At 42.0% G+C, this 18,435-nt stretch overlaps 1 protein-coding gene across 1 annotated transcript in view; it reads right to left on the reverse strand.

Annotated features, from left to right (window-relative positions):
• Nucleotides 1–18,435, reverse strand: part of TNIK (TRAF2 and NCK interacting kinase) — a 167,062-nt gene that overhangs the window by 138,012 nt on the left and 10,615 nt on the right. Inside the window, exon 2 of the mRNA XM_008058297.1 lies at nt 13,504–13,629. Coding sequence (XP_008056488.1) covers nt 13,504–13,629 — 126 coding nt within the window. The remainder of the gene's footprint in view (nt 1–13,503; nt 13,630–18,435) is intronic.

Consider the following 18,435-nt stretch of genomic DNA (forward strand, 5'->3'; position numbering starts at 1 on the left):
AGATTCTAAAAACGATCTCTCACTGGTGGATGGATGAGTTCGTGTCCCAGTTCATCCAGCACTCATTCTGAGATGAGGGCTGAGCAAGTAATGTCAATGCATGAAGTTGAGTGGGTATCAAGACACAGGGAATGACTGGACCGGGCTTCTGCTGCAAACTGAAATGACAGGTGTCCTCTACATAGTGGAGACACTGCTCTGACACACTGCTGCTATTTGGGAGTTCAGGCCCAATGTTTCTAGATCATGCGATTTTTTTTTTTTAGTTGGAGTCTCACTATGTCACTCAGACTGGAGTGCAGTGGCCGCTCCCGGCCACCGCAGCCTCAACCTGCTGGGCTCCGGTGATCCTTCCGCCTCAGCCTTCCCAGTAGCTAGAACCACAGGTGTGCGCTACCACACCCGGCTGATTTTTGATTTTACTGTGGAGATGAGGTCCCGCCAAGTTGCCTAGGCGGGTCTCAAACCCACGGGCTCAGGTAATTCACTCACCTCAGCCGCCCAAACCATGGGATTACAGGCTGAGCCACCAAGCCCGACCTCATGCGGTTTTTAAAAACTTCTCAAGCAGTCCAGACTTTTCTGTAACATCGGTCAATTCTTCTAATGTTGGCAAAATTAACACACCACCACCTTAGGTGAACCAAATTCACTATATCTTTCCGGCACCATTTAGCCTCCGGGCTGCCAGCCTGCAAGGTCAGGCCTCATCCAACATAATCGTTTTTATAAGATAGGAACCAAATGCCCAAGACGCTGCCTCTGCCAAGGTTGATCTCCAAGTCTACCTGGATTGCCAGGCCAGGCTGCGGTCAACTGCCAAAAGGTAATATGTCCCTTTAGACACAGTATAACTTTTTAACTCTTAGTTCTGCAAGTCTACAGTATTACCATCTAATGATGATCCACCATATAGTACAAAATTCTATCTTGCTTGATAACCCTACCTTTCAGAAGCTCATTAGAAATTTATTTCCTAGCAGGGCAAGCTGGCTCGTGACTACAATCCCAGCACTTTGGGAGGTGGAGGCCGGAAGATTGCCTGAGCCTACGGGTTCAAGACGAGCCTGGGCAACATGGCGAGAACTCAACTCTACAATAAATAAAAAAATTAGCCAGGCATGGTAGCACACGCCTGTAGTTCCAGCTACTTGAAAGGCTGAGTTGGGGGGATCGCCAGAGCCCAGCAGGTCGAGGCTGCAGTGGCCACGAGCATGCCACTGCTCTCCAGCCTGGGTGATACAATAAGAAACCGACTCAAAAAAGAAACTTATTTCCTTTTACAAGATATTCTAGTTTGTGATTGTTGCGGTGGCATAAAAACTGACAGTAAAAAATATGTGATTTCATGCTCTGACTTTAGAGAAATTCACCCATTTCACAGACAGCACTTCTCTCTCATCCCCATGTCTGAAGGGCATGTGACAAGTGGACACCTCTCATCACAGAAGCATAGCAGTGTCAGGGCTCGCCTCATTTCCGAGCGATCGGAATCTTCATTGAAAGAGCTCCCTTTTTTGATTTCCGGATCAAAACTGCCCTGAGCAGTTGATAAGGAAGAATTACTTGGCCATTGTCAGAAGCAGTTGTATTTCCACAAAGAGCTAGTGCTAAACAAGAGTTTATCTCTACAAGACTGATAGAGTTCACACAGATTATGATTCAATCAGACACCTGAAAGAGCACACATGCTGGCTGGCAGGATGTATGCAAACCTCTGTCCTCCAGCCACAGCAAAAGAAGTATCTGCAGAATATTTCACGTAGTCGGAAGACAGGGAATAAATGCTAGAAAGTGCTGTTCTTGTTTGCCATCAGTTATGTCTCTATAATTCACAATAATATTTTCATATAAATGTAATCCTAACAAAATGCCATTAGTCCAAAAAGTCAACTATCTGTGACCTTTACAATTATTTGATAAAACATTCAGAAAAAGGCTTAGTGCACTTTTCAAAATATATTTCTTTTTTTTTTTTTTTTTGAGTTGGAGTCTCACTCTGTCGCCCAGACTGGAGTGCAGTGGCCGCTCCCGGCCACTGCAGCCTCGACCCACTGGGCACCAGCGATCCTTCCACCTCAGCCTTCCGAGTATCCGGAATTACAGGCACACACTACCATGCCCAGCTGATTTTTTGATTTATGTAGAGATGAGGTCTCACCAAGTTGGCCAGGTGGGTCTCAAACCCGCGGGCTCAGGCAATCCACTCACCTCAGCCTCCCAAAGCTCAGGATTACAGGCTGAGCCACTGAGCCTGGCTTCAAAATGTATTTCTTAGACTTTGCAGCAGTCTTACTAGTAGCTAGCAGGTCTTACTATTCTCGTTGAATGCTGGGGAAACAGGAATGAAGATTAAAGGTGAAGTCAAACTAAATTTACTTAAACACAAAGCTTCAATCCTATTGGGAGCACCAACCTCTGATATCAGAACTATTTTGTATGCCCAAAAGAAGAAGAAGAGTGTAGCAGAGTTTAAGGGCTTGATTCTGGCACCCAACACTGACTAGCTGGAATACCTTGGGCAAATGTCTTAACTTCTCTGAGCCTGCTTTCCTGCAAGGTGGAGATAATGATACCATTTAATTTGTAGAGTGGCTGTAAAGATCTAATAAAATAATATGACAATGTAAACAAACATAGTACTTAGCATGTGATAAATACTATCTACTATTGTTCTTATTAACACAGCATGACCTGAATTTAGTGAGTCCATTATTAGTGGAATAATATAAGCAGTTACATTCTATGACCAAGTTCCCCCAGTATTGTAATTTGAGACTAATTTCCTAGCGATTGTTTATGACTTTACTTTTCCAAATTCCTTCTTGGTACATCACCACATAAGAGAGTCACTAGAAAAAGGAACGATATTCTGCCCTCATGAGATCCTTTGCAGTTTTTATCTTCATCCTTGGTGAGAAGGAAGCTACTGAACAACTGCCAGAAGGCATGGCCAGGGCAGCCTCTGCATGGACCGGAGGCTGGCAGGTGCTAAGACCTCTGTCTTCCAAATCAGGTGGTACTGGGGCCTACAGCTGCCACATTCTGCCACCTGCATTTAACTGCACTGAGTTACAAGTGGCGGAAGGGGACCCTGACGGCAGTACTTCTCCTTGTGCGGTCTGGTTTGGACGTGCCTACCACCTCCAGGCCCCTGTATCAAGTTCAGGAAGGGGATTTGCTTACTAATACAGCTCCTAGCTGGTCTCGCTGCTCCTTCCCTTACCCCAGCAAGCAATAAGTAGGTCAGATCCCATCACTCCACCTTCAGAGCCCTCCATGGCTACCCCACAGAACACAGAGCAAAAGTTGATACCTTTCCAGTGGCCAATAAGGCCCTGCATGATCTGCCCCAGGTCTCATCTTCCAAGTCTCTCCCTCACACTCAGTCACTCACACCGCAGGCACAGCGGCCTCATTGTTATTCCTGGAAAACACCAGCCTAGACTGCTCCTCCAAGTTACCTGCAACAGGGCTTACCCTAACACTATGAATCATAGATCACAAAGGATCATAGACTGGGTGGCTTATGAACAACAGAAACGTATTTCCCATAGTTCTGGAGGCTGGACGTCTGAAATGAAGGTACCAGCATGGTCAACATCTGATGAGGGCGTACTTACGGGTTGCAGGCTGCTGACTTCTCTGAAGGAGACCAAGAGGCTCTCTGGGTTTTATAACGGCATTAATCCCATTCATGAGGGCTCTACCATCATGACCTAATCACCTCTCAAAGGCCCCACCTCCTAATACCATCAAAACGAGTGTTGGAATTCCAGAATATAAATTTGAAGGGGGCAAAAACGTTCAGCCCAGAACACACTGCAACCCTTCCCTTTAATCTCCATCAACTTTTCCCTGCTCTACCAGGCACTTAGCAGCTTCCAGAATGCTTTATAATTGTATTTCTTAAGCTTACTGTTTGTGGTCTGCAGCAAGAATGAAAAAGCAGCATGAAAGTAGGGACTTCCCTCAGTTCTGTTCACTGACTTAGAGAGAATGCTGAGCAGAGTGCCCGCACAGCACCAGTGCTTGGTGTACAGAGGGTGCCAAAAAATAATGCATATACATTTTAAGAAAGAAAACAACTGTATTAAAATTATAATACTCAATATATACTGATAACAAAAGGCGAGCACAAGTCACGTCTGACTTCTGTAATCACAAGGGGTGCATACTGTTTGGTAGACCGCTATGGTGAGCGTGTAAACCTTTCCAACACCATAGCAGAAGAGGCAGGACTTGTTGCTGGGCAAGGCCTCCCGGATCTTCCCTTGTGCTCATCACACAAGGTACCATGCATCTCAAATGTATCAAGAGTGTGTGCAATTGTTGGGTGTGTTGGGGGTTCTGTTGCATACTCACGCCTCCATTGTTGCTGTACTCCTACAACATTCTTGAATTACAAGTACCACTTCAAAATGGTCTTGCGCTCCTCGAATGACAAGCGTGCTTCTGCCATCTTCTTTGACTGGCCTGCCTGTCTCATGGTGAGCTAGCATTCATTTTGACTAATGCTATCTTTTCAGCAAATGTCATACTACATATTGCAACTGTAATTCAATTCAACTTCTAAAAGTAACACATAGATAGCATCTCTTTTTTAATTTTTCTTAATTTTTATTTTAAAGATGTGGGGTACAATTCACGGTTAGGCATACAAATGGTCACTGTACAGGTAAAGTTTGGGCCCACTTCACCCTTATTGATGAAGTGTGCCTCCCCTCTCCTGGCAGTTTCCCACTACTGCCAATCCCTTTCTTATTGTATTATGATAATTGTTCAGGGTTCACTTATGAGCAAGAACATGTGATACTCAGCTCTTTTGTTTCTGTAACAGATCACTCAGTAATGTAGGCTTTAAGTCCATCCAAGTTGCTGCAAAGTTCATAATTTTGTCCTTCTTTATGGCTGTGTAATCGTCCAACATGTATATATATATCACAATTTTTATCCTGTCCACTTTTGTTGGCTCCATGTTTTTGCTATTGTGAATAATGCTGCAATAAAGATGCATGTGCAGGTATCTTTTTCATAGAGTGATTTGAGTTCCTCCAGAATGGGGATTGCTGGGTCGTATGGAAGATTGACTTTTAGGTCTTTTAGGAATCACCACACTGATTTCCACAGAGGATGTAGTAGTTTACAACGCTACCAACAGTGTAGAAGTGTACCCTTTTCTCTGCATCCTCTCCAGCATCTGTTGTTTTTTGACCTTGTGATGATGGCCATCCTGACAGGAGTTAGATGGTATCTCAGTGTGGTTTTAATTTGCATTTCTTTGATGATTAGTGAGGCTGAACACTTTTTCATGTGTCTGTTGGCTGTCCGTATGTCTTCTTTTGAGAAATGTCGATTCATATCTTTTGCCCACTTTGTAATAGGGCTTTTGTTTTTTTATTTTCGGCACGTTTGAATTCCTTATAGATCTTAAGCCTTTGCCAGATACACAGTTGGTAAATATTCTTTCCCATTCTGTGGATTATCTCCCCACTCTCTTTATGGTTTCTTTGGCTTTGCAGAAGCTTTTTAGTTTGATGAGATTCCACTTGTCTATTTTCTCTCTTATGCCATGGGCACTTGGGGTTTTGATCAGGAACTGGTTGCCAGTTTCAATTTCCATAAGGGTGTCTCCTGCATTTTCTAAGGTTCTAATAGTTTGAGGTTTTGCGTTTAGGTCTTTGATGTATGTAGAGTTGATTTTTGTGTATCATGATAGCTAGGGGTCTTGTTTTAATCTTCTGCATGTGGTCAGCCAATTTTCCCAGCACCATTTACTGAATAGGTTCTCCTCTCCCCAGTGGTTGGTGGTGCAGGCTTTGTCGAAGATGAATTGGTTGAGAAATTGAGGTTTTGCTTCTGGAATCTCTATCCTGTTCCATTGGTTCATATGCCTGTTCTTTTTAATTTTTTTTTCATATGCCTGTTCTACCAATACCAGGCTGTTTTGACTATTGTAGCCTTATAATAAAGTTTGGAGTCTGGAAGTGTGATACCTTCACTTAAAATGTGTATACATTTTTCTGGCACCCAGGTATGTATTTGTTAGATGAACGAATGAATGAAGGAGGAACAAATAAATGCACTCTTACACATCCAAGCCAGACTCCCAGCAACTGCAGCCGTGAGAACAGCAACTGGCCAGGGTGAGCACTAGGGCAGAGGTTCATTTCCGGAGCACAAAACCTCCTGTGGACACTGTGCCGACACAAACAGGCCTGTTGCCTTCTCTAGCTGCTCATTGGAACACGTGCAAGATTCTGCTCATGTTTGTGGCACTTCCAGAAACCATTCACGGAACCTCAGATCAAGTTCAACGGTCCTGTGTCAGAATGCTGCATGCTGGCCCTGTATCATCTACTCTGAGCCTCAAGGCCCTAGGAAAGTCAGTTCATGCCACTTGGACTCAGCAAAATGAACAGCAACCAAGTTTCCTTCCAGCTCAAAAGAATCTCAGAACTAGGAAAAAGGTAAAAATGCATCCAGCCCTGCTTGACCATCCCTCTTTTTCCCTCAACCAGTGATTTATAAATAAACACCCACCTTTTAATAGCTCAACACAGGAAAACTAACTATCCTTTTTGGCCCATCTCACAAAAGGAATGAGATTAATAGGTGTGGCTCATCCAGAAACAGCTGTCCTAGTGATAAGCAGGGAGGTCACTCTAAAGCTGCAGCAACGCTTTGTTTAATTCGGAAACACAGCCTTGGCCAAATAAAAAACCTTTCAGACAATTTTAAAATATCTCTAATTCCTTGGCGACTGTGAATGCTGCTGCAGTGAACTCAGGAGTGCAGACAGCTCTTTGAGATGTTGATTTCATGTCCTCTGGATATCTACCCAGAATCATAAGGTGGTTCTAGTCCTAATCTTTTGAAAAACCTCTATAGTATTTTCCATTTGGCTGTACCAAATCACATTCCCGCCAACAGTAACAAGAGTCCACTTTTCTTTATATCCTCACCAAACAATGTACACGTTTTATATGCCAATTATGTCTTCATAAAACTGGGGGGGGGGGGTCAGGATAGTGTTTTCCCTTGGCATGGTAGTGACTGAGAGAGAACACAGGGGGACATCCAGGGTGCTAGTAATGAACTGCGGGACAAGTGCTATCATTTCCTTTTTTTTGAGTCAGAGACTCACTCTGTAGCCTAGGCTGGAGTGCAGGGGCATGCTCATGGCCACCACAGCCTCAACCTGCTGGGCTCAGATGATCCTTCTACCTCAGCCTTCCAAATAGCTGGGACTATAAGCACGTGTCATGACGCCTGGCTACTTTTTTTATTTACTGTAGAGATGAGGTCTCGCAAAGTTGTCCAGGCTGGTCTTGAACTCCTGGGCTCTGGCAATCCTCTCACCTCAGTCTCCCAGACTGCTGGGATTACAGTTACGAGCCACTGTGCCTGGCCTATCATTTCCTACCTGTCATCTGCAGCAGCCTCCAGCAATACGTGGCCATTACAAACATGCTAAATTCTTTTTTTTTCCTTTAGGGATACAAATAGTTTTCGATTACATAGCTGCACTGTATACTAGCAACGAAGTCTGGGCTTTAAGTGTACCCATCACCCCCATCTGTCACACTGTACCCAACAGGTGATTTTTCTCCCCTACTTCTTCCCCCTTTTCCCCTTTCTGAGTCTCCAGTGTTCATCACACCATTCTCTACCTTTGCATATCCTTAGTTTAGCATTCACTTGTAAGTGAGAACATGTAATGTTTGGTTTGTGTTCCAGTGTGAGTTCACTTAGGATGATGTTCTCCCACACCATCTATGTTGCTGCAAAAGACATTATTTCACTCTTTTTGAAGACTGAATAGTATTCTATAGTGCATACATACCATATTTTCTTCTAATTTGAATCTCCTCTCTTCATTTCTTAATTAATCCAGCTAGTGTTCTATCCATTTTGTTTATCTTTTCAAAGAACAAACTTTTTGTTTCATGAGTTCTTTGTATTTTTTTATTTCAATTTCATTTAGTTCTGTTCTGATCTTCATTATTTCTTTTCTTCTGCTAGCTTGGGGTTTGGTTTGTTCATTTTTTAGTTTCTTGAGGTATGACATTAGGTTGTCAACATGTGACCCACCAGTCTTATTAATGTAGGTCTTAAGCACTATAAATGTTCCTCTGAGCACTGCTTGGCTGTGTGCCAGAGGTTTTGGAAAGTTTTTTGCTGTCATATGCTTCAAGAAATTTTGAGATTTTCATCTTGATTTCATTGTTGATCCAAGGATCATTCAGAAGCAACTGTTTAACTTCCATGTTTTTTTTGGTTTTGCAAGTTCTTCTTGGAGTTAATTTCTAGTTTTATTCCACTGTGTTCTGAGTAGAAGCTTGATCTGATTTAAATTTATTGAGACTTGATTTATGGCCTGTCATACGGTCTATCTTGGAGAATGTTCCATGTGCTGATGAGACAAATGCGTATTCTGTAGTTTGGGGGTTGATTCATTCTGTAGATGTCTGTTTGTTCCATTTGCTCCAGGGTCCAATGTTTCTTTGTTGACTTTTTGCTTTGATGATCCATCTGTTGCCGTCAGTGGAGTGTTGAAGTCGCCCATGACTATTGTATTGCTGTCTTTCTCCCTCTCTTTTTTTTTCAGGTCTAGTAGAATTTGTTTTATAAAGCTGGAGGTTCTGGTGGTAGGTGCATATACATTTAAAATGGTGATGTTTTCTTGTTGAATTGATCCCTTTATCATTATATAATAACCATCACTGTCTTTTTTTATTGTTAATTTAAAATCTGTTTTATCTGAGAATGACTGCTTCTGCTCATCTTTGCATGGATTATTTTTTCCCACCCTTTTAGCTTGAGTCTTTGAGTGTTAAGCAGGTCTTGTGAAGGCAGCAGATATTTAGATTGTATTCTTTGATCCATTCTGCCAGCATATATATTTTCAGTGGTGCACTGAGATCATTTATATTCAGGGTTAATAATGATACATCAGGTACATCATGTTGATTATCTGGTTGCTGTGTTATTTATTCCTTTTTCTCTATTGTGTTAGTTCCATAAGCCCTGTGAGCTTTATGATTTCTGGTGTATTTTGACCTTTTGTTTCGGCATTTAGAACTCCTTTGAGTATTTCGTGTACAGCTGGTCTGCAGTGACAGATTCCCTCAGTGTTTGCTTGTCTGAGAAAGACTTCATTTCTCCATTTACAAAACTTAGTTTTGTGGGATTGGCCGGCTGTTACTCTGTTTGAGGAGATTGAAGACAGAGGCCCAAATCCCTTCTATAGGATTTCTTCTGAGAAGTCTGCTGTTAGTCTGATAGGTTTACCTTTGTAAGTTATTTGAGCTTTTTTCTCACTGCTCTTAAAAGTCTTTCCTTCACATTAATTTTGCATAACCTGATGATTATATGCCTTGGGGATGGTCTTTTGGAATGAATCTTCTGGGGGTTTTGGGGACTTCTTGTATCTGGATATTGAAACATCAGGCAAGGTCACAGAAATTTTCCTCCATTATTCCCTCAAATAGATTTTCCAAAGCTGTTGTTTTGTCTCTTCTTCCTCAGGAACGCCTATTATGATACTTAGGTTTGAACGTTTTACATAATTCCACTTTTCTTGGAGACTTTTGTTCCGTTCTCTTAATTCGTTTTTCTTTACTGTTGTCTGATTGTCTGATTCAAAAGCCTTATCTTCAAGTTTTGAGATCCTTTTTTCTATTTGTTCTAGTTTATTGTTAAAGCTTTCCCCTGATTCTTTCATTTCCAGGATTTCAGGCTGTGTGTGTGTTTTTATAAGGTGCCTATCTCTTTGGAGAATTTTTCATTCGTGTCTTGAATAGTTTTAAAATTTTCTTTATATTTGTTTTCAACTGTCTCCTGAACCTCACTGAACAATTTTATAAGTCAACCTTTTAAATTACATCTCTGGAACTTCAAAGATTTCATTTTGGTTAGGGTTTGCTGCTAAAGAGTTAGCATGGTCTTTGGGGGGTGTTGGAGTTCTGTTTTTCCATATTGTATTATTTTTCTGGTTCCTTCATATTTGGGTAGGCATGGGGCTAACACAGGCACTGCAGGGTTCCCTTGGTTATATATAGCCTTGGTGTGGTAAGTTTCCCAATTGCCAGGTGGCTTGGATAGTGGTCTTAGCTGGGGTCTGGGATTAGACCTTCCCCAAAGCTGAGGTATAACATCAGATGTGATGGGCTGTGCTGCTGACCTCTGGCCAGGAGGTGGAGCTTGCGAGACAGAGCCGGCTGGGATGGTGGCTATGAACTTTCTGCTTGGCATATGATGCCCCAAGAAAGTGCCCAACTCTAACCTAGGCAGCGGACAGGGCTGTGGAGATTACCTAAATTTTCTGTCTGTTTTGAACCTTTGAGGGAGGTGTGGACAAAAGGAGCTCAAGCTCCCCAACTGTGTGCACTCTTGGACACCCCAGTGGGGATTGAGAGCAAACCCCCGTCCACTAGGGTTATGCTTCCCCACTGTGTCTGGAGGTTGCTTGTGGTCTGTGCCGTGATCCAATTGAGAGTCTGGCTAGTTCCAATGCAAGATGATTGATTTTTCTCTTCTTTGCACTATGTGGTTATGACGTCTTTGATGAGTCATGGGGTGTGCAGCTTCCGTTCCTCTCTGAGTACTGCAGAAATCCTCTCTATCTTGAAGCACTTTAGCTGCCTCTCGCTGGCCATCTTAATACTTCTCATGCCAAATTCTTGACAATGTAGAAGTACTCTGGGAACACAAGGACGTTGTAACTTCTGTCATCTCATCATTTCCTGCTGAATCTGCAGGCCTCAGGGAAACAGAACTCTTAAAAGTACCTGTAGCAATCAGGTTTGTACCAAAAATATCACTTTGACTCACAAATCAATGGTTCTGTCAGCATCATACTGTCCAGTACCTTTCAAGTGCCGAGTCAGATACAATCTTTGCCCTCACAGAGCTGACAGTCTTTATGAGGAGCAAAGACAGCCCAGAGAGAGAGAGAGAGAGAGAGGGAAAAAAAAGGAGCAACAGAAATGGTTCCAATGCCAGACTTAAGAGAAAGATTAGAGCAAAAGAGAAGACACAAAAGAGAACAATGTTTTACCAAATTACTGAAATTACTACCCAGAAATAAACATTGTCAACACCATTAGTGTACATTCCTACCATGCCAATAAATGTATATATATATAAATATTTCCTTTTACTTTATTTTTCCACAAGAATACAACCATACTACATCTAATTATAACCTCTATCAAAAAGTCCCACTGCTTATAAAAATTCCACCACTTATACAGCTCTATACCATTTTAATTGTCTGTAGTGAACCTCCAGTGATTCCCTATTGATTAATTTCTACATATATCTTTATGGAGTTCCCTAAATATTTGTTTAGGACACATTTCTGCTTGTGAAAGTACTGGGTCAAAAGTAAGGCACTTTTTTGGGAAGATACATATATCCATATAGTGCAGTGTGTGTGTATGTGCGTGTGAGAGACAGAGAGATGTGTATACATCTGTACATAGGCTAATTGTCTTTGACTTAAGTTATAAGTGTCCATTCCATGAACAGTAGAGATAAGTGTCCATTCTGGGTATTATCATTTTTTAAAAATCTGACAGTCTACTAGGTAATAAATGGCATTGAACTCTTATTTTCTTTTGCATTTATATTGTTAGTAAGAATAACATCTTAACAACATCTTTACTAGTAATTGATATTTCTTATTTTTTCAGCTGTAATCTTGTCCTCAACTCAATCTATTAGGAGTTTCATATTTTTCCTAGTGATTTATAGAAATTCTTCATCTCTGAAAGCTACAAAATTATTTGCTCATTATATATGAAATGAATATTTCCTAAATTAGTTATTGATTTGTATTTTTACTTTTCTTGATGAGAAATTTTCAAAATTCACAGTCAAGTCCACTAAAATTCTGTCTTATGATTTACTCCTTTATTATCACATATCTCTCTTCAGGATTATACAGTCATATTTATTTTCTTACTGCTTTTACATATTTAGTCTTCACATTTCCATCTCCTACAAAGGCTACAATTAAAATCCCACTGTAACTTTTTAAAAAATCATGAAGAATATATAAAATTAATATAATCATACAAAATGGGTTTATTTACCGCAAAGTACATATTTATTTTAAATCTGGAGATGAGTCTTCCAGGAAAAAATATTCCAAGCAGCTCTTTTCATTTCCAAAGACTGAGTATTCAATGCCATATAACATGAAAATCTTGTTCACTTCCTGAGTTAACATCATTACATTCTTTTGGTCACTAATTGTATTTACTGTATATGTTCTTTCTTCTCTACTGGACTGTAAATATCTTATGCATTAAAGGAGTAACTTCTACCCAAGGCTGATTAGTTTGGGAATTATCCATGAAATAATCACCACTGGATTCCCACAGTTTAGCATGTATTTGGCATATGTAGGCCCTTGATAATTCAGACACACACTAAGGCCTCTGGAAATGAGTAAGACAGTGAGTGGCCGAGAGGGTATTTTTAGAGTCATTAATCCAACAGCAACATGTAGAATGAATAGAAGTTGGAGGGGAGGGAGAAAGGGCGGGAGAGAGGGAGAAACAGATCAAGAAGGAGGAGTCTATTGTACAATCTAGGCCTCCACCGAATGGGCCTCTACTGGGGACTGATTATAAAATTGGCCAAAGAAAGTCACACCAAGATGGCATTCCAGTTCTGCTGCAGGACTCAGTGAGCAGAAGTGCCAATGACAGAAATCGGGAAGGTGACAAGAAGGCCACCTGGGCTGGGCAGCATAGCCACAGAGGTAGTGGTTTTGGTACCAAATGCACTGAAATTATTGGTGGCACAGTCAAGCAGAGCCATCTTACAGACTGTCAAAGATAAAGGACTAGGGCACATCGCTCAGTGAACTTGGGGAACTGGAAAGGGAAAACAACCTATTGGAGAGTGCCTGCATGGTAACAAACACTTTCGGTGTTTCGGTGTTTCACTCACAGAGCACTCACTTTATACTACAGAGTTGTCCACACACTGGAGGACAGACAAGGAGAATGAATCATAGGGGCTGGTTATGCCCTAGCATCACCACTGTTAGGTAGACCTTAGGATAGTTTACTTATCCTTACTGTAAATCTTGGTTTCATCATCCAAGAAATGAGGATAATAATAATGCTGACTTCAAAGGATCAGAATAAACGATGGAAGTCATGAAAAGTAAACAGCATGGTGTCTAAAACAAAAACACAATAAAAGGTTGTCAATTAGTGAAAAAATAGGGAACTTAACAATTGGCTTTAGGGATGGTTCACATTAAGGGAGAGAAAGAAGTTTTAGAGAAAGTGAAAAGATAGATAAATATTTAAAGAAATTGGGGGGAAAACCTTGAAAACTCAATGTTATGGAAATCACGGGGCTAAAGGTTTCAAAGGAGCAGTTATTTAATCAAAAGTAGCCATGAGAATAAAGAAATAAATCATTTGGCTCTGATTGTTCTTCATGTAAGTAAAGCAAATTTGGACAGCGCTTACATACCCAAAGTTGGTCATCCATGCCTGGTGGGTTCTTTTTGATAAAAGCACCATAATATGTAGCAATATTCCGGTGATGAGAATATTTCTTCAACATGTTAATTTCTTGTTTGATTTCTTCCTCTTCATCCTGTATTAGAACAATAAACATCTTGTCACGTAAATGCATTGTCTTTAGTAGGATTCTGTCTTTCAACACCATCCACATCAGCTAAGCAATAAGTCCTTTCCTAAGTTTTTTCTCCCATGGGATGAACAAGCATGATTACTACACATAAGCGCAAAGAAAGGTCTACAAGACAATACCTTGGCAGTCTAAGTGAAGTCTTCTGTTTGCATAGCAAACAGGCAAGGCATGAAATCTGCAGGGGGAAAAAAATCCTCATCTCACCTGGAGGACATCAACACAGATGGGCTATTGAGACAAAATTCACTTGAGGCCTCTGGAAGCATGTCCATCAAGTACCTAACACTGATCATACCAGATGGAAAAGACTGAGGAAAGGAAAAAGAAAATCATGGGCTCTTAGGTTCAAATTCTGTTAGGTTCATTTTCTTTGCGGCCTCCTTCAGTTGAAGCGCCTGACTGAAAATGATGAAAGTCAGACGGGAAAGGGAGCCAAGGTAGCACTCCAGATCTGAGGAAGTGCACCAAGCAGGAGTGTCCACCTCGCCTCAGGAAACTGGGCATTAACAGCAAGGGGGAAGGGTGGTGGTGCTGAGCTGCAGAAAGAAGCAGCTCCTCACAGAGTGAGTTTCCTAATGCTCAGGTTTCATGCATTCTGAGTTCCCATTTGAGTCCACCAAGCTGGACGTTTCTCAGAGGTGAAGAGTGTATGTACTCCCCTAATTTCATTTCATTGATGTGTACGCATCAGTGGGACTACAAAAATAGCGTTTTGTACCCCGGGTAATTGTTTTAGACGTAGCAGTAACAACTATCCTTACATGTAAGATATTGCATCACCATGACCTGAAAGACCATCCACGGTGTGTCCCTTCCCTGTCTGTACCCTTGTCCCTGCCCCTCTGGCTGCACAGCCTCCTTGAACCTCTGCCCTGCCAGGCTCTTCCGCAGATGCCCATATGCTGGCCCCCCGCGATGTCTTGGCATAGCCTGCTACGTTCTCCCACACGTGGCCATACTTGCTGATGGTGTCATGGAAGTGTATTCCACAACTGCCCGTCACTCAACGTTCTTCTCCACGGATTGCGGGCTCTCCTCTGCCTTCAGACCTCAGTCCCAGAGTTCCTCGCCAGAAAAGCTCCCTGATTTCCCGACTTGGGTCTAGCCCCTGGCTCATCAAGCATCTCTTCCTCGGTAGCACCTGTCAGAACTGTCCCCCATCATTTGGTTGAGGTCGCTCTTCCTTGTCATTCCGCAACAACCCGAGCACAGGAATCCTGCTTGCTCTTGGTGTCTACAGCATCCCCAGCACCAAGCGAACTGCCTGTGAATACACGTGACCAGAATACTGACTGCCCACAAAGGGCCCAGCGCCCAGAGCAGGATCCGTGGTGCGAGAAGAAACAGGTAAGAAGGGGAGAAGAGAGTTGTAAGATGCTGACATTTGCTGGCCATAGTTACTCTGTTTTTAGTAAGAAGCAAAGGGAGACTTGCAAGCCTAGGAAAAGTAAAGCATGTTACATATTACATTGCTCAACTAAATTGAAGGCAATCTTGTCTCAAAGAGAATGTGTGATCAGGATGCTGAACTAAGAAGAAGCACATGGCTGGAACACAGAGGAAGGGAGTCAGGGGGTGAGGGGTTGGGGGGTGGCCAAGGCAGGAGTTGGCACACTGCTGGCTACCCCATCCTTTCTGCAGCTATGGGACACCATCCACGCCTCCTCCGCAGGCCTGCAGAGAAGATGATCTCATAAAGCTTCGACTGGCTGAAGGGTCCCTGCAGCACACCTCAAATGTCTTACAATGGTGCCTGTCAGCCATCTTAAACTCACTGGCGGGCCAAATAATTGTGGCTGAATGCAGGATGCGAGTAGATGCTGTTTGGGAAAGCCTGAGCAGAAGGGAGGAAAGCCAACCTGAGGGTTTCTGGGCAGCACAGCATAGATGGATGCTTCCATTTACAAGGCCCCTGCATGAGGCAATAGAAGACAGGGATGACTTTCCAGCTGCAGCCTGTCAGTCTCAACCTCAGTCATTCTTGGCAAGAAGTCAGGTGCTTCCATAGGCATTCACGGCCTGTCTCCTGGGCTCTCAGCAGGGTGGTGAGTGACATGGGAAACAAGGGTCAGGGGACCATCCTACAAAATCTTATCATATCATTAAGAATATAAGGCCTTATAAGATAGCTAAATAACAGTGCAGCTCACTGTGTAATTAAGTCTAAAACAAACAGAACTAGGGGTCAGAATAAAGACAGCACATTCTCTATCACGTGCAAAAGGAAACGGAGGCAATCTAACGTTAGGAAAGCATATGTTTTGGGATCAGAAAGGTGAGGGTGGGCAGATGGGTGCATTTTGTTTGTTTGTTTGTTTTTGAGTTGGAGTCTCACTTGCCCAGGCTGGAGTGCAGTGGCATGTGCCTGGCCATCACAGCCTCGACCTGCTGAGCGCCAGTGATCCTTCCACCTCGGCCTTCCAAGTAGCCAGAACTACAGGTATGTGCTACCACATCCAGCTAATTTTTTGATTTATTGTAGAGACAAGGTCTCACCAAGTTGCCCAGACTGGTCTTAAACCCACAGACTCAGGCAATCCTCTTGACTTGGACTCCCAAAGTGTTGGGATTATAGGTTTGAGCCACTGCACCTGGCCACATGTTGAGTTTGGTACTACCCTCTTCCACCTATAGGATCTCAGGAAAGTAACATGCTTTTTGGGAATCTGTTTTTTCATTTATAATGATAAAGGCATTGTAAGTCCCAGAATTTGTGATAACTAAATGAGGTATATGAGTTACAAAGTGTAATTCAAAATAAGCGTTATTAGAAATCTTCTCACCAATTAGATAAATAAGAGGGTAGGAGGGGAAAATTCCCTGAATTTGAGGTTTAAAGTGGAGTTTTCAAACACAATGATGGAACCACTGTGTGTCACGGTGATGTGCACTAGTTTACATTTTTTGTCTTGATCCTATATGATCTTATAAGTGAGAATGCAGTTTAGCAGACCTTCAGGGTTACTGTTTATTCAGATTTTTGGTCTAGGGCACAATGGCAGTAAGTTATGAAATGAAACAGAAAGGAAGGTCCTTACTAGTGACAGAAATTAATTACAGCCATGCCACAAACAGTCCAGCCTCGCACATTTGGGGAAATAGTTACAATGCATCCAAAGTGACAAAGAGAGTAATTGAGGCTAGAATTAGACTACAAAGGTGGAAGAATGTCCTCTATTTTGTAAATGTATCTCTGATTCATTATGTTAACCTCAGGTGTGGCATTTAAACCCTCTGAATGTCAGTTATTTTCAGCTATACATGGAAACAAGAATACTTGTGCAAGTCACTTCCCAGGGCTTAGAAATGATTGTTTATTTAAATATAGCTTTAGTATTAACATAAGATAAATGTTTTTTCTCAAGTTCATGGGAATCTACTTATTGGTTAGTATTTGTGGTAGCTGAAATAAAAAACAACCATATTTGGCCTACGCCCATTGAGAGGTGGAGTCCATTTCTCTTCTCCTTGAAAATGGTATGGCCACATGACTTGCTTTGGCCAAGGGGACATTCACAAACACGAGTCAGCAAAGGCCTGAAAGGCCTCGAGACTAACCCTCACCTACTGCTTGCAGAGGACATTCACCACCTGTGAGAAACCAGGATTGGCCTTCTGGAGGAAGAGAAACCAAGAGAAGTGACAGGGGTTTTCAAATGCAAGGAAACGGATGTGTTCAGGCGACGCTTTTAAGCCACTGACAACCTCTGAGAACAATACAACGGTCACTACTAAGGTTGTAAAAGATAGCTCGGTCAACTTTAGACAATGTGCTTTATATACCTGGGGGTGAGGGCACTATCTTATTTATGCACAAAATAGCTCTTTGACACAGGAGTTTTTAATGAACTTCCCCAGTTCACTCACATTTTAAATGTTGAAGCACAGATTCAAGCCTAGATGTGTCGGACTACAAAGCTGGTACTCTCCATTCTATACACAAAGCTCCTAGACAGACAGAGGGAGAATGGAAAGAGTTCAAGAGCTGGAGCTAGAGAGAATCCTGATTTTGGTTTTCCAATTAAAGGAGCTTGTTAGAAGGCAATATAATTTGCTTAGGATTGATTTCAAGTAATAACGGAGAGATTTTCAAGTTGCATATTTATTATACAGGGGAACACACTTTAAGCACCTACAATATTCTGGGATTCTAAAATTGAATTAAACCATTTAATATGAGAGTGCTCTGTAATAAAGAATTTGTCCAACATTGAACTCTCAATCCATGGAACAGAAATAAAATTATGCAATTTTCATGACAATCTAAGGGACTGGTCAGCATGAAGTCTAGAGGGAAATATGAGGTATATGGACTCATAAATGCCACTACCCCTAGAGGTGTGGACCCTGACTAGAACCACCTCTGCTTCCACTCACCCTGCAATCAAAGTAGCTGTTGCCATCAAGCAGGTGTTAGTGTTATTTACCTGTCATTCTCACCTTCCGTATTGACTGAAGGTAACAAAAAGTTGAAGACAATTTATCATTTAAGGATCAAAGACTACCAGAATTTAAAGAGATGGTCACTATAATCTAAAATGTGCTTTGAAACTTTTTTTTTTAGGGTTTTTTTTAGTTTAGGCTGCAGTGTAGTAGCACACTCATGGTCATTCCAGCATCGACCTGCTGAGTTCTGGCGATCCTTCTGCCTCAGCCATCCAAGTAGCTGGAACTATAGGCATGCACTACCATACCCAGCTATTTTTTTTTTTTTTTGAGTTGGAGTCTCACTGTCACCCAGACTGGAGT

Source organism: Carlito syrichta, unplaced genomic scaffold (genome assembly GCF_000164805.1).
Source record: "Carlito syrichta isolate Samal-C Ts95f unplaced genomic scaffold, Tarsius_syrichta-2.0.1 Scaffold303284, whole genome shotgun sequence".
Taxonomy (NCBI): Eukaryota; Metazoa; Chordata; class Mammalia; order Primates; family Tarsiidae; genus Carlito; species Carlito syrichta.